At 44.1% G+C, this 25,824-nt stretch overlaps 1 protein-coding gene, 1 non-coding gene and 1 pseudogene across 2 annotated transcripts in view; 1 reads left to right on the top strand and 2 right to left on the bottom strand.

The window, feature by feature from the left end:
* Positions 1-1,006: 1,006 nt before the first annotated feature.
* LOC124552257 (zinc finger protein 1) overlaps positions 1,007-25,824 on the bottom strand; it is a 212,507-nt gene continuing 187,689 nt past the window's right edge. Inside the window, exons 7-14 of the mRNA XM_047126538.1 lie at positions 20,826-20,975; positions 18,793-19,174; positions 16,981-17,296; positions 14,284-14,698; positions 12,381-12,583; positions 10,689-11,040; positions 8,132-8,339; positions 1,007-2,744 (exon numbers count right to left, since the gene is read on the bottom strand). Coding sequence (XP_046982494.1) covers positions 2,551-2,744; positions 8,132-8,339; positions 10,689-11,040; positions 12,381-12,583; positions 14,284-14,698; positions 16,981-17,296; positions 18,793-19,174; positions 20,826-20,975 — 2,220 coding nt within the window. The 3' untranslated portion in view covers positions 1,007-2,550. The remainder of the gene's footprint in view (positions 2,745-8,131; positions 8,340-10,688; positions 11,041-12,380; positions 12,584-14,283; positions 14,699-16,980; positions 17,297-18,792; positions 19,175-20,825; positions 20,976-25,824) is intronic.
* On the top strand, positions 10,334-10,408 carry Trnat-ugu. The gene has a single exon. It is a non-coding gene; the product is annotated as a tRNA-Thr (tRNA).
* Positions 16,222-16,339, bottom strand: LOC124552873 (annotated as a pseudogene).

Below are 25,824 nucleotides of genomic sequence, written 5' to 3'. Positions count from 1 at the left end.
TATTTATTGTTCAAGAAGCTAGCTGTAACAGCTGTGGATTTTAATTTGGATCTGTCAGCTCTGCTAAAGCAGTCCACATTTAAGTGACATTTACATATGAAGTCTTCTTCTCCATCAAATACTGCTAATATCTATGTTTTACTTTCATTCAGACAAATTTGAAAGTACACATTTTCCAAACATGTTGGGAAAAAGATGACATTAGTTCTAAACTAAGTTTTCCCATGGTGTATAATCAGGTGGGTATACGTGGCATATTATTTTTTCTGCGTGTTGCATTTTGTTACTCATTTTCCTCACAAGATGAACACTTTATCCATTTTATTAACTACAAAATTATGATGCATCAGATGAAGCCATATTTCTATAAATTGGAACTCACTGTGTGATGAACAATTTTATATAGTACAAACATCAAAATTAGTTTATTATATTTTAGTTACTTTAAGGAATGAAGAATCAATGGACAGAACAATAATAATCCTTCTTAAATGTACATTAATATGAAGAATAAAGTGGAGAATTGTGATATCTATGCTCAAGAGTCAAAATTTAAAAAGTACTATAAGATAGGGTAAAATATTATTGTGCTAAATATATCTTGTCAAGCTGCAACAAGTAAAGGGTGTTATACCATAAAAAGTTTGAGGAATAAAAGCAGATACTTGAATCCAGATGTGACATAGGTAGTAGGTACAATATTACCAGTATTATATGTTCTGGTAGGACACAAACTATATGATGTTGGTGCTGTATGTTGCTAAGAGGAACTTACTTCCTCATTCATTACATAACAAGTGCTCAAGGTTATATACAGAGAAGCAGAAAGAGATTACTGTGAATTAAGATTGATTTTTCCAAATAAGCAATTTTAACTACTAGAGCTGTCTGACAAATAGAGGAAAGGGATTAATAAAGCCCAATTAATGTTTCAACAATTTAAGTCTGGATCATATTTTTCTTGTTTTCTTTTTAGAAGCAAAGATACTTTCTTAAAAGTCTCTCTCAGGGCCACAGTGAAGTTCTTTACAGTTTTATCTTGTTAGAATGTGATCTATCAAATACAAATTACTGTCCATATGTAATTTTAGAAACCATTGTGATCTTTCAAGAGCAGGGTTAATTCAGAACCATGTCAGTGAATTTGAAAATTGGAAGTGCAATGGCTTTTGCATGTCTTAGCACTCCAAAATAGCCATTGTTCATCAATGGAAATTTTTGCCAGATTACACCCATCACTAAGGTCAAATGGTCTTAGCTGTATCCTGGATCGGGAAAACTGAATATGAGAGTTTAGGCAAAAGCTATAAAAAGCCATAGAATTGAATGACAATACAAAGGACACAAACAAAGTACTATATGCTAAGTATGTATTTCAACACCTGCCACTGGATAAGCTTTGGAACATGTTACGAGTTGACCTAATTAAGAGGCAAACAAGGTATTTGTTTCAAAGATGTTGTGGCTAATAACTACCAAAAATGTGATGTTCTAGTGGTACGCTAGATTGAGTAGTTTAACTCCATTATCACAAATGATCAGTAATTGCAATTACAGTAAATATCAGCTGAGGTGGTATTTAATTAGGTGAAATGACTTTCAAGAACAGCATCTGTGATATTATAATGGTGAAATTTAGCAAGGATTAAAGTTTCTGAAATAATACGTCCTCATGCCAAGCTAAGAGGGAAAAATTGGAGTGATACCGCTCGAAGAGTGTGGCAAAAATGATCGGTCAAAGGAGAAATGTTGACACTTCACACAGCGGCAGGAGAAAAATACACCTGTATTGAGTGGATACTGTAAGGCAAAGAAGCACAACACCAGTTGATTTAAACGTATTTTGAACCACAGCTTGTCAAACTGGCAAGGTTAGCTACGACAACTGAACTGCTCAAAAGAGTACATCTTAGCTAGGAAACTGTGCAATACTGACTTTCAAGCACTTTTGCGTACTGCAAATTATACAATACAGGATCTATCTCGGTGTAGTTTTGCTCCATACACAAGAAGGTACAAGTGGTGTGCTCCAACCAGTACCAGCTGAAAAATACGCCACTGCACAGTGACGGTTAGCATAGCACCCGATATCCAGTCTCTGTGAAGCTCGTAGTGAGAGGTGCTGGGTACTGTGGAAGAGCCACAGAGTGGTGTAGCTGAAATAATCAATTCAGTTCAGAGTTTTGTGAGATGTTGCCGTAATGACAGTAGCCGACACATACGGAAGTATTAATTTGCTCCCAGCACCGTGCGCGGCCAGGGTGGCAGACCGTCTCCGAGGTGGCGGCAAGTGACGACTGCGACCAGTACGACAGTGGCCGTCACGTACTCTCCGCAGGACCGGCAGCGGTAGTGGCACGGGAGCCCGAGCCACGTGGGAGTAGCAGGCACCGGGACGTCGGTCGACCGAGTCGGTCGGCCGCTCTCCGTAGGACTCGAGGCGGTAGTAGCGGCAGTTCGCGCATCGGCTGCAGGAGGCTACACCCCGTACAGTCCACAGCGAGAGTAGCCGGGGCCGGGACGGTGGCCGAGGGGGCCGACGTCCGGCAGCTACTCTCTGTAGGGTTTGCAGTAGGAGTAGCGGTGGTTCATGTGCTGGCTGTAGGATCCGGAGTGCGAGAAACGCTTGAGGCACTTGGAGCACTGGAAGGGCTTCTCTCCAGAGTGCAGGCGCTTGTGCTCTGTGAGGTGGTGCTTGTGCTTAAATGCCTTGGTGCAGACGTCACACTTGTGAGGCCGCTGACCTGTGGACAGGCAAACGGAGGCTGCAGTTGTAGCACGTGGCAGGGCCACACGTCCACATGCTCGACTACACTACTTTAAAAGCTGTTATATGCTAATATAGGTCAATAATGAAAAGGCAAGAACTATAAAAATGACTGCAAACACTCAGTTCATCTAATATACAAGATGCATCAAAATCTACAACTACATCTACATCTATACTCCGCTAGCCACCAAGCAGTGTGTGGTGGAGGGCACAATTTGCGCCAAAGTCATATTACCCCGCCCCCCCCCTCCCCCCCTCTGTTCCGCTCACGGATCACACGAGGGAAAAATGACTGTCTGAATGCCTCAGTATGGGCTCTTATTTCCCTTATCTTTGGATGATGATCATTACGTGATTTGAAAGTTGATAATAATATATGCTCTACATCCTCGGCGAAGATTGGATTTTGGAATTTAGTGAGCAGCCCCTTCTGTTTAGCGCGTCGTCTATCTGCAAATGCGTCCCACTTCAAACTTTCTATGAGATTTGTAATGCTCTCGTGATGGCTAAGTGTACCAGTCACGAATCTTGCCACTCTTCTTTGGACCTTCTCAGTCTCTTGAATCAGACTCAACTGGTAAGGGTCCCATACAGACGAACATCTAATACTGGACGAACTAACGTATTGTAAGCTATTTCCTTTGTTGAAGGACTGCATCGCCTCAGGATTCTACCAATAAACTGCAATCTAGAGTTCGCCTTACCCGTTACTTGCGTAATCTGATCATTCCACTTGAGATCATTTCGGATAGTCACGCCCAGATACTTGACTGATGTTACCACCTCCAAAGACTGATCATTTATTTTGTACTCACACATTAATGGGGATTTTCGCCTTGTTATACGCAGTAGGTTACACTTACTAATATTGAGAGATAACTGCCAGTCATTACACCACGCATTTATTTTCTGCAAATCCTCATCGATTTGTTCACAACTTTCATGTGATACTACTTTCCTGTAGACAGCATCATCCACAAACAGTCTAAGGCCGCTGTCAATACTATCAACCAGATCGTTTATGTAAATCGTAAAAAGCAGAGGACCTATTACGCTGCCCTGGGGCACACCTGAAGTTACTCTCGTTACTGTTGAAGTTACCCTGTTCAGGATGACATACTGCTCCCTGTCTGTTAGAAAACTTTCTATCCAACTGCATATGTCATTGGATAGACTGTAAGCACACACTTTTTGTAGCAATGATGTAGTGCTACCCTGGGACCAAAGTGCTACCCCTGGGTGCAATTCTACCCTGGGGCCAGCACTACTCCAGAGCCACTGCACAGTTCAGGATTGGAACAAATGTCCATACAATGGTTCTAATGAGCTGCTTCTAATGAGCTACTTCAAGGCAGTTTTGTCAAATGAAAAAATATTACATGAAACAAGCACTGCAATGCTATTTAACTTCAGAACTTTCAACGTCACACAATGGCACAACTGAATTACAAAACTGTGAGAGGAAGCAGTTGGGAAGGTGCGAGGTAGAATGGTAAGGCTCGACAATAGGGTCGGGTTGTTTGGGGGCAGAGACCAAACAGTGAGGTCATCGGTCTCATCGAATTAGGGAAGGGCAGGGAAGGAAGTCAGCCGTGCCTTTTCAAGGGAACCATCCCGGCATTTGCCTGGAGCGATTTAGGGAAATCATGGAAAACCCAAATCAGGATGGCTGAACGCAGGATTGAACCAACGTTCTCCCGAATGCGAGTCCATTGTGATAACCACTGCGCCACCTCGCTCGGTGACAGTAGGGAGCAGGAAACTACTGCTCGCATACAGAGTGGATTCATCAGACAAATGTGTTCACAATGTTAGCTTTGGGGATAGTTTGACGGCCAGAAGTATGACAATGTTGATAATGTCACTTTGAGATTTTGGACATAGATAATGATAAATGTCATGAACTAGGAACAAAACAATAATTTGGACAAGGTGGTGGCAAGTTAGTTTGGATGAAATAGTGACAACCATCATCTCTAATTGTTTTAAGCTCTGAAGTACGCTGGATTATGAGCCTGGACATAGGTTTCTGTACTCAGCTAGGTTCTCTTTACAAGGTTTTCTGTATCGTTTTAGAACACTATACATAAACAGTAATACTCAGCAAACATATTAGCTTCAAACAATTAGGAATTGTTGATGATATAGTAACTGAATTCTCGGCAGGTGATAGTGTGCAAACATGCTGGAACTTTTGCTGTATTGGAAATAGTGTAATCGTTATCTGCTGAAATATTGATGCAAAAATAGATCCGTGAAATTGAAGTAGCTTTTAACACAAATCAGTGATGTGTGAAGAGTACAGTGATTTGGTGTTAGCTAGAGTTTGCAGAAGATATTTAATAAACAGAATGTCACAAAAGATTGGAAAAAAATCCCTGGAAACTGTTAACAGTGCAACAACATACTAGCAACTGTGCATCTATCATTTGCTGAGGATTTTGCTTTGATGTTCTTGATGACTTTGTTAGTTGTTGAAGTTAACAGTGTAACTGACAGTAAATTTTAAATTAATGTGTGTGTCTTATGCTAAGAACTGTGCTACGAAAAAACTGTGTAGCTTCAGTATGTCCGTAGGAAACTTTAAGTTACTCGTTGCAGAACTAAGTACATACAAGCTAAGATATTATTGTTATTTTTGTTGTCATTGACATTATCATCATCACCATCATCATCGTTGTTGTTGTTGTTGTTGTTGTTTTGTTTGGAGTAGAGATGTCTACGTACATTAATATTTGATATTCTGTAGCGAAATCATGAGCATAAGTTTATGCTCTATTCTCCATGGTCTTCAAGACACAATTGTTTGAAACTGTGAGTAACGGGTATTGTGCAGGATATAAATAAGTTATATCATCAGTTTATATTATCAGCTCATGTTTGGCTCTTGTAATCAGAAATTGAGTTCCTAACCACAGTTTGTAGAGAAAAGTGCAGACAGCAGCTGTTATTAGCAACACGGCACCTGTTTACAACAATTTAATACTATTTATGTGGAGGAATTTGCAATAACACTAAAGAACCGCAATCATTTAATTTAGTATAATGTGCACTAGTCCAATTCCTGATAATTTTCCATTGCTACATTTCAGAAACCATTACAAACAGAGTACAGTCGTGTTTGGTTTGTAATGTCACCTACATCTAAATCTACATCTACAGCTACAGTTACATTCAACAAACCAGCAAAGTGTATGGCACAGGATACATCTAACTGTACCTATAGAGTCTCTTCCCTTTCCATTCAATATGGAGTGCATGACGAATGACTGTGTAATGACCATGTGTTTGCTGCAGAGGCAAAGACCTATATGTTCAAGTCATTTGTTAAAGTGTACTGTCAGCTTTGGACCAGTAATACATGTTCTGAATAACAAATTAAGCTCACCAGAAACCAGACTGTTTGGAGATGACACTGTGGCATGACTTAACAGGATAAAATTAAAATGACAGGAATTGAAAAAAGAGTGACAATGTGGAAAAGAGGCCACGTGTGATGATGTAGAGGAGAAGCATTTATTATGATAATATGGTCATTTGATGGGGTTGCTGGGGCTGCCACACATTATTTTGAAATGTGATGAGAAAAACGTGACAGACTAAGGAAGAGATGGATGTGGGGAAGAAAAGTTCCTGTGGGAAGAAAGAGCTACGAGGATGACAAACAGCGAAATGAGGAGCTGTGGTGCCTTGGGTGCGATAAATCGCCTTTGACACTGTAAAAATAAAACTGCCTCATAGATAGATGGAATTACTGTCTTGACAGTCCATATGCTAAGATCTGATCCATTCCTAGCAACTGTGGAATGCTAAGTGATTAATGACCTATTTTGCTAACGATATGAGGTCTTGCTAGAAAATACCTGGATTAGGGATATAACATTCTTTATTTTTACTGCTTCCTTATTTTCACATTATCCCCATCAAATTATTCCTGTCCACGATACTTCCACCACTCTGTGAGAATTATCCACAGTGTCGGAAGTTATCTTTTGAAACCATGATCATGACATCTATCACCTTTTCTTCAACTGTCTCATGTCTTATTTGTTTCAGTGCAAATTTCACTTTTGTGAAGAGAAAATTGTCACACAGAGTGAGATCTGGACAGTAGGGTGAGTGCTCCACCACTGGGTGCCCACAATTAGCGAAAAGTGACTCCTCATGTGAAAACACTCATGTAATATCTGTCTAATTGTTTCTTTCTAACGATATGAATATAATAGAGGGAAACATTCCACGTGGGAAAAATATATCTAAAAACAAAGATGATGTGACTTACCAAATGAAAGTGCTGGCAGGTCGATAGACACACAAACAAACACAAACATACACACAAAATTCAGGCTTTCACAACAAACGGTTGCTTCATCAGGAAAGAGGGAAGGAGGGAAGGAGAGGGAAAGACGAAGGGATGTGGGTTTTAAGGGAGAGGCTAAGATCTTTGCCTCTGTACTTATGCCTCGACTGACATCTCTACTGAAACTCTTTGCCTTTACAAATGTCTGCTTGTGTCTGTGTATGTGTGGTTGGATATGGGTGTGTGTGCGAGTGTATACCTGTCCTTTTTTCCCCCTAAGGTAAGTCTTTCTGCTCCCGGGATTGGAATGACTCCTTACCCTCTCCCTTAAAATCCACATCCTTTCATCTTTCCCTCTCCTTCCCTCTTTCCTGATGAAGCAACCGTTGGTTGCAAAAGCTTGAATTTTGTGTGTATGTTTGTGTGTCTATCGACCTTCCAGCACTTTCATTTGGTAAGTCACATCATCTTTGTTTTTAGATGTAATTGTTTCTTTCTAAATTCTTACAATATCAGCAACCATACACATGCTCAACTGAAGAAGTTTCAGGTTAAAGAAGCATTTTGCAATTTTTTCCACTGTTGTTGACACTGAGGGTCCCCTAAACACGACTTGTCTTCACTCTCTTCTCGTTTCTCTTTGAACCACTTAAACCACTCAAAGGCTCGAGTGTGTGAAAGACACTCATCGTCATAGCCTTTTTTTCAGTAAAGAATGGCCCTGTATGGCGAGCTTTCCAAGTTTCACTCAAAACAAAAGCAGCAGCCTGAGTGAGGGGTCAGCAGGTGAATGGTTAGTGGGAATGGAGAGGGGAGATGACGGCAGTGTAGCAATTGACCTCGAGACCTGTGCTGTTAGCCTTTTAAAATATCAGTCTGGTTATTTTTTAGCCTCTACTGCCCATCCGTGTGTGACATGTACTCTAAGCCAAGTGGGACTTATCATGCTGCCCACCTACAGCTACAACCTACACCTACAGCTACAACTACAGCTACAGCTAGCTACAGTACATAGGAAAGAGCGAGCTGTTGGCTGTTGGACGTACCGGTTCCCGACTCACCGGAATGCTCGTACTTGTGTCTCGCCAGCGAGCTCTGCTTGCCGAATGCCTTGTCGCACTGGTCGCACACGAACTGGCCCTCGGCCTCTCGGTCAGTGCCACCGAGGGCGGCCAGCAGGCGGTGCCTCTTGGAGGGCGAAGTGCCCAGAGCTGGGTCGCCACCCGAGTCCTCCGCATCGTCCGTCGTGTCTTCGCCATCCCCGTAACCCTGTGGCAGGAGAAGGGGATTGAGGTCAGGTGCAGGATGACTAGGAAGTGTGTGAAATCTCTTAATACTGTTGGAACAGATGGACAGTGTAACACTCTAGGCGGCTGGATTTTTAAGTAGTGAGACATAATGTATGCTCAGCCTGGTCCAGTGGATGGACAGCATACCATTGTGGCTGGCTGAAGTCTACAGTGGTAAGAAGTGATATTACCTCACCCTGGTCGAGTGGATGGATAGTAGGAGCTATGGTTATCTCGACCTAGTCCAATAGGTAGTTATCATATAACTGAAGCAGAGAGAGGGAGGGAGGGGGGGAGAGAGGTGGGGGAGGGGGGGAGGGAGAGGGAGAGGGAGAGAGAGAGAGAGAGAGAGAGAGAGAGAGAGAGAGAGAGAGAGAGAGAGAGAGAATGTGTGTGTGTCTGTATGTCTTTATTCATTCTTAAGTCAAAGTTTGACATGGTAATAATTTAGATTCAATGAAATTTTATGATCTAAATTTATACATATAAATTATGCCATACTCCAGGTACAGGAGTAACTGTGCTCAGAGTTGCACTTGGATGACACTAGTCATTCATCCAGCAATTAAAATCCATAAGATTGAGCCTAATGAGGAGCAGCTGTTGCTCAATTGTAATGTGGCTGCTTTGTCAAGTCTTCCCCCCCCCCCCCCCCTCCATCCCTTCCAGGCATACGTGCTAACCAGATATAGCTCTAATGGTGTCTCCTTGCTCCAGCAGGTGGCTGGAGCCATTGGCAATAGAGGGTCAATGGTATGCAGTCTTAGGTAATCTCCACTCGTTTGGAAACTGAACTGATATAACAATACCTTGCCTCTCTCTCACTCTGTGCCTGCATTTTAGTCACGTTAGATTTTGGTGGAGACTAGTCATCCTGTACAGGACAAAGAAAACGGATAGTTAATAGAGTAGTTCCAGTTACCAACAGCTAGCAATTTTAAGAATTAGCAAGTTTTTTCCCTGTTACCGACTTCTACCATTGTGGAATTTTTTGTGAGGCTCCTACAGTAGCAAGACCTGTGATGTTAGCCAGTACACTATTGTAGTTTGTTGGACCATACAGTACTAAGACACATGAAATTTACTCCACCTGATCTATGCAAAATGACACCCCCCCATCCCACCCCCACCCCAAAAAAATATTCCCAATTGGGGTCCCCCTCTGCCACTTCATTAACTCATCTGGTATTTGGCAGGAAAGAAGGGAACTTTACATAGGGGTGGGATTAGACCTACACCGATTTCTCTGTGCCCTCGGTGGCTCAGGTGGATAGAGCGTCTGCCATGTAAACAGGAGATCCTGGGTTTGAGTCCCGGTCGGGGCACACATTTTCAACAGGTCCCCAATGAAGTATATCAATGACTGTTTGCAGCTAGGGTGTCCATTTAATTATCATTTCATTCCAGCAAAGCTGCATGGTCATCAACGGTAACTGTTCTCTCGGGAACAGATACTACCGTCATATATAGTTAAAATATGGCTTCCCGGCCATTGACCTTATTGTGCGAATGCACACACTATGCCCGACCTCATATGAGACTTGGTAGATTTATCTGCCACGAGTAATATGATGGGCAAACATCTATTAGGTACCCTTTGAATGTAGTGGTGTGGACATGTTGGGAATGTGGGTCTCACGGCGAGCACACAAGGGATAAGTCCCTGCAGGCACACTATCCTCAGTGCCATCGGTGGCTCAGATGGATAAAGCATCTGCCATGTAAGCAGGAGATTCCCGGTCAGGGCACACATTTTCAACATGTCCCCAATGAAGTTTGTTGGACCATACAGTACTAAGACACGTGACATTTACTCCACCTGATCTTTGCAAAATGACACCCCCCCCCCCCCCCAAAAAAAAATATTCCCAATTGGGGTCCCCCCTCTGCCACTTCATTAACTCATCTGGTATTTGGCAGGAAAGAAGGGAACTTTACATAGGGGTGGGATTAGACCTACACCGATTTCTCTGTGCCCTTGGTGGCTCAGATGGATAGAGCGTCTGCCATGTAAGCAGGAGATCCTGGGTTCGAGTCCCAGTCGGGGCACACATTTTCAACATAAGCCTGTTTACAGCTAGGGTGTCCATTTAATTATCATTTGATCTCTCCTTCATACCAATGAACCATCTGAAGAACTGTCAAATTAGTTGTTAGGTTGGGGTCCATCACAGTGACAGTGAGTAACTGAAAGGATATGCGGCACGTGCAATTTAAATAAAGATAAAAGCTGTAGAAATAACATGGAAAAAATTGGCAACCTTCATTTTACTGGAAAGTGTGACATCTGGAAATTATACGAGTGTGGGCTGTGCCTAGAAGTGCTCACCTGCTTCCACGGGCGCTTGTCGGAATGCGGACTGGAGGAGTCACCACCGTTCTCGTGATAGCGGCCGAAGGGTGCCGGGGACTCGGGTCCTCCGTAGGGCAGCCGATCCAGGGCTGCCAGTGCAAACAAGTCGCGGGGCTGCGTCAGGATGCGGGCCAGCCGGCTGCCGCCGTCCCCGCCGAAGGGGAAGGTGGGGGTGGCGACCGGGCCAGAAGCGGGTGCCGGGGGCGGAGACTGCCCTGCGTCGAGGGCAGTGCTACGGTGCGGGCTGGGCGTCGCCGACGCTGCGGGGGACGCCTTGCCCACACTCAGATTCATCGCCGCCTCGTCACCGCCGCAGGAGTAGTCGGACCTGTGAGCCGAGTCCACATGTGAATGTGCTGAAAGGTGGCTGTGTATTCTGCAGTCTTTCAGTCATCACAAAAAATATAATGTGTGTACACATTTGCTGCACCACAGCTGCCCTACTGTACAACATGGGTGTTTCTCTATACCTGTTACAGGCTTCTAGTGGCCATAGGGGGGACTTAGTAGATAAAATTATGATGAGAAACCATGTCCAGAAATGTACTGTTTAAGTGTGAAATAAGTTTAAAGATCGACTTGTAACAGGAATTGTGAAACACTTTGTATAGGCATATATCTGTCACACAATCTTCCTGAAACTGACTATGAAATGTATAGACGTACAAATTAAAATATCTGCCAATTACTGGTTTGTGTGCTGACCTTCGCTCCCCCACTGTGCACTTTAGTGGTTGTGCAGGGGTGCCTGTTGAGGTTGCGCGGATGTGTGTGTTTGAAGTGATCAGCAGCACATGATGGTGGTCACCAAGGTATCTTGAGTCTTTCTCGTATCTATGTATTTTTTTAGGGTAAAATTCGTAAAGGTTTCCATGCCCTTACAAATATTCTCACATGCCAACAAATGTTTTAGAGCAGTGGTTCCCAACAGGTAGTCCGCGGACCCCCTGGGGTCAGCGAGCTATGCCAGAGGGGTCCGCAAGATGCTATTAGAATAAAAAATATATTGAATATATTTTGTATGATAACAGATTTTTTTTTGTTTTGGGCTCTTCCTACATGAGCAGAGCTTTAGCGAACGCTAACTTCTGTGTCTAGCATCTTCCTAGAGCCAACTGACACATACAAAACGTATAAAAAGACTCTTAATTTGGCTTTTTAGGTACTTGATACTGTGATATGAATAGGTACCAATCATACTCGATGAGGGGGGGTCCTCGAGAAAATTCTGTTGGGAATCTCTGTTCTAGAGTATAACTTGGAAATGTCACTGTGGGAAAATAATCTTATCCAATGAGATGTGCAATGCAATAATGACAAAAAAATAATCGAAGAAGTGTACCTGCTTATAGCAGCAAACTAAGTAAACAAACAATGATTGCGTTAGTGAACTATCTCAGCAACTACAAATGATGTAGTTCAATTAAATAAATCAGGAAATAGACAATATGATGGCAGGGGAACACAAAAATATTTAAATCCATAGAAACAATCATGAACGGAGATTAAAGTGTGAACATTCCAATAGAATTCACAATTCGCTCAATGTTTTCTGTATGGCCTCACAAAAAACTTCTAAACATCATCACATGCATAAATATTAACTGGTAAATAGAAAGACAAGTCAATATTGTTACTACGAATTCCACTTGTTTGAGCTTCACTTACCATTCAGCTTTAACAGGCTCCAGTTTCCTGCAAGCAGGCTTGGTAGACAGGTCAAGGGGTTGCTCACAGGCAGTAAGGTCATAGAGCGGGGGTGGCGACGGCAGCCCCGAAGGTGGAGGGGCCAGTGGGGGCGGTGCTTGGTATGGCACATGCACTAGCCGTCCTTCCCTGCGGTCGCGTGCTCGTGTGTTCTGGAACCACACCTGCAGAACACCCAGACACACTGCTACATATGTCCTGGCTGGAGAACTTACACACAAACATATGGGGCTAAACAGTCCTACAAATCGAAACGTTTCCTGTACCACAAGAGGAAAGATTAGTATGTAAAATGGGAATATGGTAGTTGAAAAGGGTTGGTAATGAACAATTTGTTGATGACAGCATACAGCAAAATCTGATGCGAGAAAGTCTTACATAACAAGTACGTACAGTGTAAAGGAAGAAGTGGGTGAATGGTGAGGTGGAGATGAGTGGTAGGTGAAATATATTAAAAAACCAACAGAAAATAAAATACGAGTATACCATAGAGCCTAATTGAATTTGCAATGGTAAATGGTTATGTTAACGTCTATTCTATTCAGTACAAATCTAGTATAAGTTATTAATCAGGAATGTATGAGACATTCAACAAACTTCATAAAATCATAAATGGTGACTTCAGTTTGTCACACAGAGATGGCAAGTTATACATATGTACAAAAGGCTACAACAATCAAGGTGTAACATTTGCTAATGGATAAAGAAGAAGAAGGAAGAAGTAGAAGTATCAGTTATGGTACTCTTAGCTGAGAGACAGAAAAAGTAATCTGAATCCTTACTTGTTGTGTGCAAAAAATACCTACAGATCTTTAAAAAAAGAGTGAATCAAATGTAGAAAGAAGCAGAAAAACCACCAACTGAAAGAAGAGGATCTAGCAACAATTACTGGACTAAAACATGAATGAGAATGATAGGGTAAAAATTGGATACTCTTTAACAAAGAAGGCGATTAAGAAATAATATTTGTGACAGATAAGGAGCAATTACTGAAATAATGATTTAAAAAAGGCATTGATGGACAATATACAGCATAAAAGGAAGAATTAGGTAGCTGAATATGGATAAGAGAAGAAGTAGAAATAGCAATACTAACAGTAGATAAGAAGGAAGAAAGATGAAGAGAGAGAGTTGGAGTAGTAGGAGGAAGAGGAGGAGGGGGAGACAGAAGAGGGGGAGGTGAGGAAGAAAAAGAAGAAACAGAGGAACAGGTTGTGTAAAAGTAGAAAGCAGAGCAGGAGGGTAGTTACAGAAGAGGGAGAACAAGTGACAGAGGAGGGGAAGAAAGAGACAAAGTGTGAGGTACAAGAGAAGAAGGTAGCAGTAATTACAGGAGGAATGTAAAATAATAGGGGGAAAAAAGCAAAAGATTCAGGGGAGTGATGTACAGCTGAATAGAAGAGGGGAATGAAAGGTGATAGCTAGTCGAGTGGAAGGAAATGGAGCAAGTTACAAAACATTAATGAAAAAGAGGTGTTGTATGGGACAAGTAAGACAAACACGAAAAAAAAGTAAGGGCAATGTGAGTACAGTGCAAGTAATAGAATATGTGGAGAAGAGAAGGAGAATATGGAAGAGCTACATAATGAGAAACTTATCAGAAATTAGTTGTACAGTGAAAGTATCCAAAAGTAGCAAGAAGAGCATGGGAACACTTAAAAATTACAATGAATGGGGAATAAGAAAGACTATTAAATTGTGTGAAGTTATTGATGAAAAGAGACAACAGCAGGCAGGTGAGGGTGGATAATAATAATTCAGTGTCTGAAATGGACAAACACCAGAGAAGAGAGTAAAGAGAACACAGTACCAGTATGAAGAAAAAGACTTGAGGAGTGCTTGGGTGGAGCCATTGCCCACTGACCTGCACCACACGTACGGGGAATCCGATGCGGTCGGCGATGCGTGCCAGCTCGTCCTTCTTGGGCCGAGGGTTGGCGGCGTAGCAGCCCTTGAGCACAGCCAGCTGCTCGTCGGCGATGAGCGACCTCACGCGGACCTTGCCCGTCCGACCCATGCCACCGCTCAGGCCACCTCCGCCAGAGCTGTGGTTCCCAGCAGACACACCGGGGAGGCCGGAGGTGGATCCCGCGGTGCCACCCCCTCCGCCCCCGCCGCCTCCCTCGTCGTCGTCACTCGCCTCGTCGCTGCCACCGTTGATGGACATTTCCTCCGTCTTGGCGGTGACCGCATCTTCCAACTTGGCCGCTAGGCCCTCACTCCCGCTGCCACTTGCTGCGGAGGATGACGAGGACCCTCCGCCGCCACAGCACAGGAACCTGTCAAACACAGACTTAATGTCATCCCCAATACACTCTCTTAACACTAAAAGTAGAACAGTATAAACTGTCTTTGTCGCACAGCTTCAACACACTTAGAGAAGGAAACCAACAAATGCTGGCGAAATGTAACTTGCATTTATTAGATTAGGTTAGATTAGGTTACATTAGTTTTTCGGTCCATAGATCCGTGCTGAGGAGATCTTCATGGATGCGGAACATGTCAATATTTTTTTAAGCTGAAATAACAATACTAATAGAATGAGTATATACAATACATAAATTTTTAAAGCTGAAATAACAATACTAATAGTATAAGTCTATACAAAACATCATTTGTTTCTATTAAAAACTTTGTCAATGGAGTAGAAGGAGTTGGCCATTAGTAAGTCTTTCAAGTTCCTTTTAAGCTGATCTTTATTTGTAACTAATTTTTTTATGTTTGCTGGCAAATTATTGAAGATGAGTGTTCCTGAGTAGTGGACTCCTTTTTGAACTAAAGTAAGTGCTTTTAAGTCCTTGAGCAGATATTTTTGTTCCTGGTATTGTATGTATGAACTGAGCTGTTTGTTGGAAAAAGGCTGAGAGGCAGTAGTTAGTATACCCAGTTCTTTGAAGAGGTTTCTACAGGACGTCCGTGAATTTACTCCACAAATAATACATATTACATGCTTTTGGACTCTGAAAACTTTTGTTTGAGATGAAGAGTTACCCCAAAATATTATACCATATGACATTATGGAATGAAAGTAGGCAAAGTATGCAAGCTTTTTCATTTTTATGTCACCTATGTCTGCTAACACTCGAATTGCAAATACAGATTTGTTAAGGAGTTTCTGTAGTTCTGAGACAAACAGTCTCAGTCAAATGACCATCTTCAAATCACGATTAACACTGGAAGTTAAACAAGGTTTTTTGGTGTAAAATACACAATTGTTTTCATGTGCAGCATCTGTCACATATACATGTGCCCACTGTGATACACATTTTCCTTCAGTTACCAAGTTCAAAACACAACAGCATATTGCAGTGTTCACCACAGTGCATGGCCCAAATCATACCATAAACTGACAACTGACTACGCACCTGCCTGTCATGACAAGTGTAGCAATACTGAATACTGCAGTAGTCCTGGTAATTTGCAGCCTATTCCATTCACATACTGAGCAAGGGAGAAAGCAGTAGTAGTAATTTTACTTACTATTCCATTCATGTATTCAGAATAGGAGAAACAAGAGTGCACATTCCACTCTTTGCGTCTAAACCACCTTATTTCTGTTCTCATGGAATCAGTAATGTAACACGAATATTTTACATAAAAAGCACTCCGTCTCCAGACTACGAGTGGCCTACCGGGACCGTCCGACCGCCGTGTCATCCTCAGAGGAGTATGTGGATAGGAGGGGCGTGGGGTCAGCACACCGCTCTCCCGGTCATTATAATGGTATTCTTGACCGAAGCCGCTACTATTCGGTCGAGTAGCTACTCAATTAGCATCACGATGCTGAGTGCACCCCGAAAAATGGCAACAGCACATGGCGGCCCGGATGGTCACCCATCCAAGTGCCGACCACACCCGACAGTGCTTAACTTCGGTGATCTAACGGGAACCGGTGTATCCACTGTGGCAAGGCCGTTGCCTGCTGTAACGTAACTTGTATTTATTCACAAACTAACGCACGACTTTCCGGGCGGGAAATAGCGCCAGCCCCCGACACGAATCCGCCTGGCGGATTTGTGTCGAGGTCCAGTAGCCAGCCAGTCTGTGGATGGTTTTTAGGTGGTTTTTCCATCTGTCTCGGCGAATGCAGGCTGTTTCCCCTTATTCTGCCTCAGCTACACTATGTCCGCGATTGCTGCGCAAACACGTTCTCCATGTACACACACACCATCATTACTCTACCACGCAAACATAGGGGTTACACTCGTCTGGTTATGAGACATTCCCCGGGGGTTCCACTGGCGGCCGAACTGCACAACAACTCTGGGTTCAGTGTCGGGTGGTGGAGGGGTCAAGTGGACTGTGATAGTCGTCGTTGGGTTGTGGACCACTACGGCTGTGGCGGGGACGGAGCCTCTCCATTGTATCTAGGTCCCCAGTTAACATAACGTAACATAACATAACTTAACATGGCTTATAAATCTGACAGTCCAGTCATATTCACACCTGTCAGTGCCTGAAGTAAAAGGCAGCTGAGCGGAAATTTATCCAGTATGCGAGGAGCAGAGGGGTCATGGGTCTTCTATGTCTGCAGGCTGAGAAAATCAGAAACGGAGCTCACCTTTCATGCTGATCCAGGTCAACGGCAGATGTGAGCCTCTTGTGGCAGAAGCGGCACTGCAAGTCCTCGAGGGTGTTGTTGTTGTTGTTGTTGTTGTTGTTGTTATTTGTTGTGATGCTGTTATTGTTGTTGGATGGGTGGATGAGTGTGAGTGGCGACGAGGCGCTGGCGACACTGGAGGCGGATGAGGAGGAGCAGTAGCTGCTTCCAGCGGGGGTGGCCGGGGACCCGGAGAGCTGCTGGGCACCGGCCTCCACCAGACGGCGGCTCACTGTGGACCCCACCAACTCCAGCAGGCGCTCCACGCCCTCCTTGGCTGTGGGGCATTGTCACTGGATAAGCTGGTTGCCAGCAGTACACACACACACACACACACACACACACACAAAAATATATATATATATATATATATTCACACACAAATAAAAGGAATGCCAGTTGTTGGATTGGAGTGAAGAGTTCCTAGATAACAGAACGCAGCATGTTATTCTCAATGGACAGAAGTCTTTCAAAGTAAGAGTGATTTCAGGTGTGCTGCAGGGGAGTGTCGTAGGACCATTGCTATTCACAATATACATAAATGACCTCATGGATGACATTGGAAGTTCACTGAGGCTTCTTGCGGATGATGCTGTAGATATCAAGAGGTTGTAACAATGGACAATTGTACTGAAATGCAGGAGGATCGCATCGTGCAGGGAATGGCAATTGAATCTCAATGTAGACAAGTGTAATGTGCTGCGAATACATAGAAAGAAAGATCCTTCGTCATTTAACTACAATATAGCAGGTCAGCAACTGGAAGCAGTTAATTCCATAAATTAGCTGGGAGTAGGCATTAGGACTGATTTAAAATGGAATGATTATGTTGTTGTTGTTGTGGTCTTCAGTCCTGAGACTGGTTTGATGCAGATCTCCATGCTACTCTATCCTGTGCAAGCTTCTTCATGTCCCAGTGCCTACTGCAACCTACATCCTTCTGAATCTGTTTAGCGAATTCATCTCTTGGTCTCCTCTACGATTTTTACGCTCCACGCTTCCCTTCAATGCTAAATTGGCGATCCCTCGATGCCTCAGAACATGTCCTACAAACTGATCCCTTCTTCTAGTCAAGTTGTGCCACAAACTTCTCTTCTCCCGAATCCTATCCAATACGTCCTCATTAGTCATATGATCTACCCATCTAATCTTCAGCATTCTTCTGATATAAATTTGATTGTCGGTAAAGCAGATACCAGATTCATTGGAAGAATCCTAAGGAAATGCAATCCGAAAACAAAGGAAGTAGGTTACAGTACACTTGTTCGCCCACTGCTTGAATATTGCTCACCAGTGTGGGATCCGTACCAGTTAGGGTTGATAGAAGAGATACAGAAGATCCAACAGAGAGCAGCGCACTTCGTTACAGGATCGTTTAGTAATCGCCAAAGCATTACGGAGATTATAGATAAACTCCTGTGGAAGACTCTACAGGAGAGATGCTCAGTAGCTCGGTGAGGGGTTTTGTCGAAGTTTCGAAAACATACCTCCACTGAGGAGTCAAGCAGTATATTGCTCCCTCGTACGTATATCTCGAAAAGAGACCACGAGGATATAATCAGAGATATTAGAGCCCACACAGAAGCATACCGACAATCTTTCTTTCCACGAATAGAAGGGAGAACCGATAGAGGTACTCAAAATACCCTCCGCCACACACCGTCAGGTAGCTTGCAGAGTATGGATGTGGATGTAGATGTAGATGTACTGGATAACCCAGAATACAGAAAAATATAAAAGTGCATGGATGGGCTATAAGCATTGCATACAGACCTTGATCAGCGTGTGGTGAGCCTGGGCTTTGGTGGCCACTACTGGGCCTGGTCTGCTCCATGTCAACATCCTCGCAGCAGCCGCGGTCCTCTTCCTCTTCCTCGTGGTCCATACGCTCCTGCTTGATAACTGGCGCCGATGCGGCTGCCGACTCCGGTCGCGGGGTACCCTCCGGTGACTGGCGCTCCCTGTCCTCGGGGTCGTGGTCGCGCTCTGACCCTCGGTCCTGGTCTTCATCCAGGCGCTCCTGTTTCACCACCGGACGTTGGGTCTCGCGGTCGTCCTCTGCCCCAGATGCCGTCTGCTCCTCCTGGTGCTCTCTGTGCTCGTGGTGCTGCTGGTGGTGCTGTGATGGTGCAGGCAGAGCCTCCACTTTACACGCCTACAGTCAGAGAAGAAGACTGATTAGATACCCACATCGCTACTGTAGACCATCATGGAGGTTGATTATTTTTATTTATTTATTTATTTACTTATTGTTCCGTGGGACCAAATTAAGGAGAAGTCTCCATGGTCATGGAACGAGTCAATACATGAAATTATAACACGATAGTAGAAACAGATAAAATGAAATACAAGAAACGTATTCAGGCGACAATTCGTAAGTTTAAATAAAGAAAATTAACAATGTAACACTGGAATTTGCTTAATTTTTTAGCTCTTCCAGGTTGGTTGGTTGGTGGTTGGTTTGGGGAAGGAGACCAGACAGCGTGGTAATCAGTCTCATCGGATTGGGGAAGGATGGGGAAGGAAGGCGGCCGTGCCCTTTCAGAGGAACCATCCCGGCATTTGCCTGGAGTGATTTAGGGAAATCACGGAAAACCTAAATCAGGATGGCCGGACGCGGGATTGAACCGTCGTCCTCCCGAATGCGAGTTCAGCGTGTAACCACTGCGCCACCCCGCTCGGTGCTCTTCCAGGAGCTCCTCGACAGAATAAAGGAGTGAGCCATGTGGAAACTCTTCAGCTTAGACTTAAAAGTGCTTGGGCTACTGCTAAGATTTTTGAGTTCTTGTGGTAGCTTATTGAAAAATGGATGCAGCAGAATACTGCACTCCTTTCTGCACAAGAGTCAAGGAAGTGCATTCCACATGCAGATTTGATTTCTGCCTAGCATTAACTGGGTGAAAGCTGTTAACAGGCTAATATTGCTAACAACAAACGACATTAAAGAAAATATATACTGTGAGGGCAATGTCAGAATTCCCAGACTATTGAATAGGGGTCGACAAGAGGTTCTCGAACTTACACCACAGCCCGTTTTTGAGCCAAAAATACCCTTTTTGAATCAGAAGAATTACCCCAAAAAATAATACCATATAACATAAGCGTAGACTACTTTTCGTGTTGAACTGTCACTTATTTCAGATACTGTTCTAATGGTAAATAAAGCAGCATTTAGTTTCTGAACAAGATCCTGAACATGGGCTTTCCACAACAGCTTACTTTCTATCCGAATGCCTAGGAACTTGAACTGTTCCGTCTCGCTTATAATATGCCCATTCTGTCTGATCAAGATATCGGTTCTTGTTGAATTGTGAGTTAGAAACTATAAAAACTGAGTCTTACTGTGACTTAGCATCAAATTATTTTCCACAAGCCACAAACTTATTTCATGAACTACATTATTTAATACTGTTTCAATATTACACACAAGATCCTTCACTACCAAGCTGGTGTCATCAGCAAACAGAAATATTTTTGAATCACCTGTAATACTAGAAGCTATATCATTTATATAAATAAGAAACAGCAGTGGCCCCAGCACCGACCCTTGGGGAACGCCCCACTTAACAGTGTCCCATTGGGACTGAACATCACTACCACTCTCAATTTTGCGGAGAATTACCTTCTGCTTTCTGTTCTTAAAGTAAGAGGCGAACCAATTGTAAGCTACTCCCCTTACCCCATAATGGTCCAATTTCCGCAGTAATATTTTGTGGTCAACACAGCATGAAAAGCATTAAGAGAACACAGGAAGAGCCCCATCACAGAGGCCCTCAGCAACAGTGTAGTGTGGAGTGACTACTGACCTGGAAGTGATGCAGCTGCTGTTGCAGCTGGTGCTGGAGGTAGGGGGCTGGTAGCTGCTGGAACAGGTGGCCGAAGCCCGCCGCGGGCTGCTGCAGCTTATATTGCACCTGCGCCGCTGCAGCTGCTGCTGCTGCCGCCGCTGCTGCGGCCTGCAAGAGGAACAGGTGTCAGCAATCAAGAACACCGTGTATTCTGTACAAGATTTCTGAGTCATCAGCATTTTGACACACACATCCACACCACAAACCAAACAGTGAACAGAGTACAATGTCTAGAACAACAAAGATCAATAGAGCGGTGACGAGTTACCTGTTCCACAAGGATCAGTACATTGCCCATTACATATCTCTTATTATAATAATGTGATAAACTATTTTATCCCACACTATCACTTAAACATCGTCGATTTCAACAATATGCAGGTGCTTTTGTGGCAAGCGTTAAGGCTGCCACTGCATGTAGTATTATCACATCAGACACCATGTATGTGTGAAATATTGTTTGTCTGAAACATGCTCTACACTATCTGTATTTGCACATCTGTGTACACCACAGTGAGGGTATACACAGGCCCCAATGGAGAGACTGAATGGGTTAGTGCTAGGGCCATTAGCCATCTCTCTCTCTCTCTTTTTTTCTTTAGTAATGATGTCTCAATTGTTCTGGCACAGTATCTTTCACTTACATGCTGACAACCACATTTATACATAAGTGCAAGATGCATGAACTGAGAGCTACCATCCTCTACGTCAACACTGACTTTCTTCCTTCTTTAGCACAGTGGCCACAAAATTTATGTTGGAAAATCAATGCATCTAAAACCCAAGAACAATATGGCGCTTATTACACTTATAATCACTTCTACCCCCCCCTCCTCCCCCCTCCGGCCACCACTCTGGTACTAAGTTGCAAATGGGTACCTTTTTCTTCATCACCAGAAGAACAATCTGGGCATAATACTCGAGTACTCGATAAACTGGAAAAAAACGTAGCTTAGTTTGAAACAAGGTGGTACAATATCTCCACTTAACACTGTGTAACACACAGTGAGTTTGCTACGATAGTCAATGAGGAACGATGTATCTGCATCATTCCTCACTTCCTTATGGTTCATCATGATGTCAGTCCTCTATATGCAACGGAACAGATCCAAAACAGCGTCAACAAAGCCAAAAGAGCCGAAGCTGACAAAAGTCGTGGGATAGCAAGATGTACGTAGACAGATGGCGGTAGTATCATGCACACAAGGCATAAAAGGGCAATGCATTGGCAGAACTTTGAATGCAGAATGGTAGCTGGAGCTAGACACAAGGGGCATTACATTTCAGAAGCGTCAGGCAATTCAAAATTCCAAGATCCACAGTGTGAAGCGTGTGCCAAGAATTCCAAATTTCAGGCACTATCTCTCACCATGGACAATGCAGTGGCTGATGACCTTCACTTAACGACAGAGAGCAACAGCGTTTGCATAGAGTTGTCAGTGCTAACAGACAACCAGCACTGCATGAAATAATCGCAGAAATCAATGTAGAATGTACGACGAACGTATCCATTAGGTCAGTACGGCAAAATTTGGCGTTAATGGGCTATGGTAACAGGCGACCAACGCGAGTGCCTTTGCTAACAGTATGACATCATATGCAGCGCCTCTCCTGGGCTCGTGACAGTATTAATTGGACCCTAGACGACTAGAAAACCATGGCCTGATCAGATGAATCCCGATTGCGGTTGATAACTGCTGATGGGAAGGTTGGAGTGTGGCACAGACCCCATGAAGCCATTGACCCAATTTGCCAACAATGCACTGTGCAAGTTCATGATGGCTCTATAATGGTGTGGGCTATGTTTACATGGAATGAACTATGTCCTCTGGTCCAAGTGAAGCGATCGTTGACTGGAAGCGGTTATATTTGGCTACTTGGAAACCATTTGGACCTATTCATAGACTTCATGTTCCAAAAGGCAATTCGAGCAAATGATTTGGTCACCCCACATCACCCGACTTGAATCCAATCAACATTTGTGGAGACGAGGTACTGGCAAAAGTAAAGTTGCGAGGACAGGGCTTGAGTTGTGCTTGGGTATCTCAGTGGTAGAGCACTTGCCCGCGAAAGGCAAAGGTCCCGAGTTCGAGTCTCGGTCCAGCACACAGTTTTAATATGCCAGGAAGTTTCATTTGTGGAACATTATCGAGAAGTCAATTCATGTAAAAAACCTAACTTCCAACACATTCGGCCGGCAGAAGTGGCCGAGCGGTTCTAGGCGCTACAGTCTGGAGCAGCGCGACCGCTACGGTCGCAGGTTCGAATCCTGCCTCGGGCATGGATGTGTGTGATGTCCTTAGGTTAGTTAGGTTTAAGTAGTTCTAAGTTCTAGGGGACTAATGACCTCAGAAGTAAAGTCCCATAGTGCTCAGAGCCATTTGCAACACATTCACAGTATTGGACGGCTAATGAGGTAGCATGGCTCAATATTTCTGCAGGGTACATCTAACGACTTGTTGAGTGCATGCCAAGTCGAGTCTCTACGATGGCAAAAAGAGGTCCAACACGATATTAGGGGGTACTCCATGGATTTCGTTACGGCAGTTAACATTGGGTTGGGACGCAGCAGTTGCTGTTAATGAACATGCAATTTCCCCATTTTTATTTCGATCGATGCGACAACTAACTATCCTATAGAAGACAAAGAGCAAAAGAATGTAATGTGTGGGCCATGTAGCGCTTATGCCAGATGGAAGACAGGCACTAGTGGGGTAACCGAACACCGAACGCCCCATTGGACGACCAAGACAGCGCTGGATGGACGACCTGGCGAAGGACCTTGCAGCACTGGGAGTTGAAGACACCTGGAGGAACCGGGCACAAAACACGAAGGAATGGAGGCAGTTTGTGGAAGCAGCGCATGGTCTCCAGGGCCTGTGATCGCCGAACATCTATCTATCTATTTCGATTGATATTTTCGTAAATAATCGAAAACGCCTAGAATCTCACCATGTAAAGAGGTGGTTTCTTGGAGCAGTGGCAGCAGACCAAAGACACAGATACAAAGCTTGTGTCCTGGCAAAAGAGTCCGTTTGCCTCTGAAGTCAGGCGCCTGTTCACGATATCACACAACTCCACTCGATAGTGACTGCATTATTTAAATAACTGAATGCAGAATCCAGTTTTTCCCCTGGAGAGCACGAGGTAGTGAAACAGTTCCCCTATCTCTTTTAGAGGAAAACACCACCGCAGAGGTCGGTGTGTAGGTCAGAGAGTGTTCGCTGATTCAGTGGAGGTTGCGGGCAGCCTTATCACCAGCCGAGTACAAAGAAGGCGGCGCGCTGCGGTCTGCAGCCAGGAAGTCTGCTGTTGATAGCTGGGGCTGACTCACTGACCCGTGGAGACCTCGACGGCCACTGGCAGCCACCTGACGGAGAAGCGCCTGCTGCGAAGCGTGTGCGCTGGCACCTACCATTGGGGCTACGTTATACCCTCCAATGGAGGCTGGGGTTCAGTGTCCATCGACGACTAGGTAATTGGGGACCGAGGTCGATTTGGAGGTGGTTAGTGAAGGACACTGACCATATCCTCTTCAAGCCAGATAGGCCTCACACTTGCCTTAATCAATTTTGGGGAAGCCACAGAAGAGCCATACCTTGATTCCCAGATTGTGTTTGAACTGTCATCCACACAAATGTTCAAATGGTTCAAATGGCTTTGAGCACTATCGGACTTAACTGCTGAGGTCATCAGTCCCCTAGAACTTAGAACTACTTAAACCTAACTAACCTAAGGACATCACACACAGCCATGCCTGAGGCAGGACCCGAACCTGCGACCATAGCGGTCGCTCGGTTCCAGACTGTAGCGCCTAGAACCGCTCGGCCACTCTGGCCGGCCACACAAATGTGTCTCTAGTGTATTAACCACCTTATTCGCTATTGAACAGTTCTGGAAGGTATGAAGTCTTACTATCAGTGCTGGCGATTAGCTACTTGAGTCCTGCAGGGTAGTTTTTGGATGCTAAATGTAGTCTCACACCAAGTTAAGTGCCTACGTTCTGTATTTTAATTTAAAAAACCTACCTGTTACCAACAGTTCGTCTAAAAATGTGAGCCATATACTTGTGACTATTACAGCGCCATCTATCACAAAGTGAAAAAAGTGGTCCAACTAAAACATTAATATTTCTTTACGTACTACATGAATATGTAATAAAAACTGGGGGTTCTTATTTTAAAAAACGCGATTGATATCCGTTTGACCTATGGCAGAGCCATCTAGCGGGCCAACCATAGCGCCATCTGGTTTCCCCGTTCGAGCTAGACGTGTTTCGGTCTTTGTAGTTTTTTTGATTTGATGCTTATTTCGTGAGATATTTGGCCCGGTCACTATGAATGGACCACCCTGTATACTGGATTTTGAAAGGCGAGGAATTACAGATCCGTGGGTAGGGTGTTGTTCTGCTGAAGTATGGAGACTTTGATGCTGCACTGTACAGTCACTTCGGGATGTTGAGGTAGGCCCACACGTCTATTGGCCAATGGTGGATGAGATATTGCACGTCACAGATGGGGTGTTGTCCTGCTGAAGTATGGAAACTTTGATGCTGCTCTGTACAGTCTCTTTGGAATGTTGTGGTAGGCCTACACGCCTATCGGCCAATGATGGACGAGATATTGCACGTCACAGGTGGGGTGTTGTCCTGCTGAAGTATGGAGACTTTGATGCTGCTCTGTACAGTCACTTTGGGATGCTGAGGTAGGCCCACACGTCTACCGGCCAATGGTGGACGAGATATCGCACGTCTAAAGGTAGGGTGTTGTCCTGCTGAAGTATGGAGACTTTGATGCTGCTCTGTACAGTCAGTTTGGGATGCTGAGGTAGGCCTACACGCCTATCGGCCAATGATAGACGAGATATTACACGTCACAGGTGGGGTGTTGTCCTGCTGAAGTATTGCCCACCTGTAAGTTCTTTCCCGAAGCTACTGTCGGGTGCTGAGGTAGGCGGC

The sequence above is a fragment of the Schistocerca americana genome, chromosome 10 (assembly GCF_021461395.2).
Source record: "Schistocerca americana isolate TAMUIC-IGC-003095 chromosome 10, iqSchAmer2.1, whole genome shotgun sequence".
Classification (NCBI taxonomy): Eukaryota; Metazoa; Arthropoda; class Insecta; order Orthoptera; family Acrididae; genus Schistocerca; species Schistocerca americana.
This window is presented reverse-complemented; position numbering and strand designations above follow the sequence as displayed.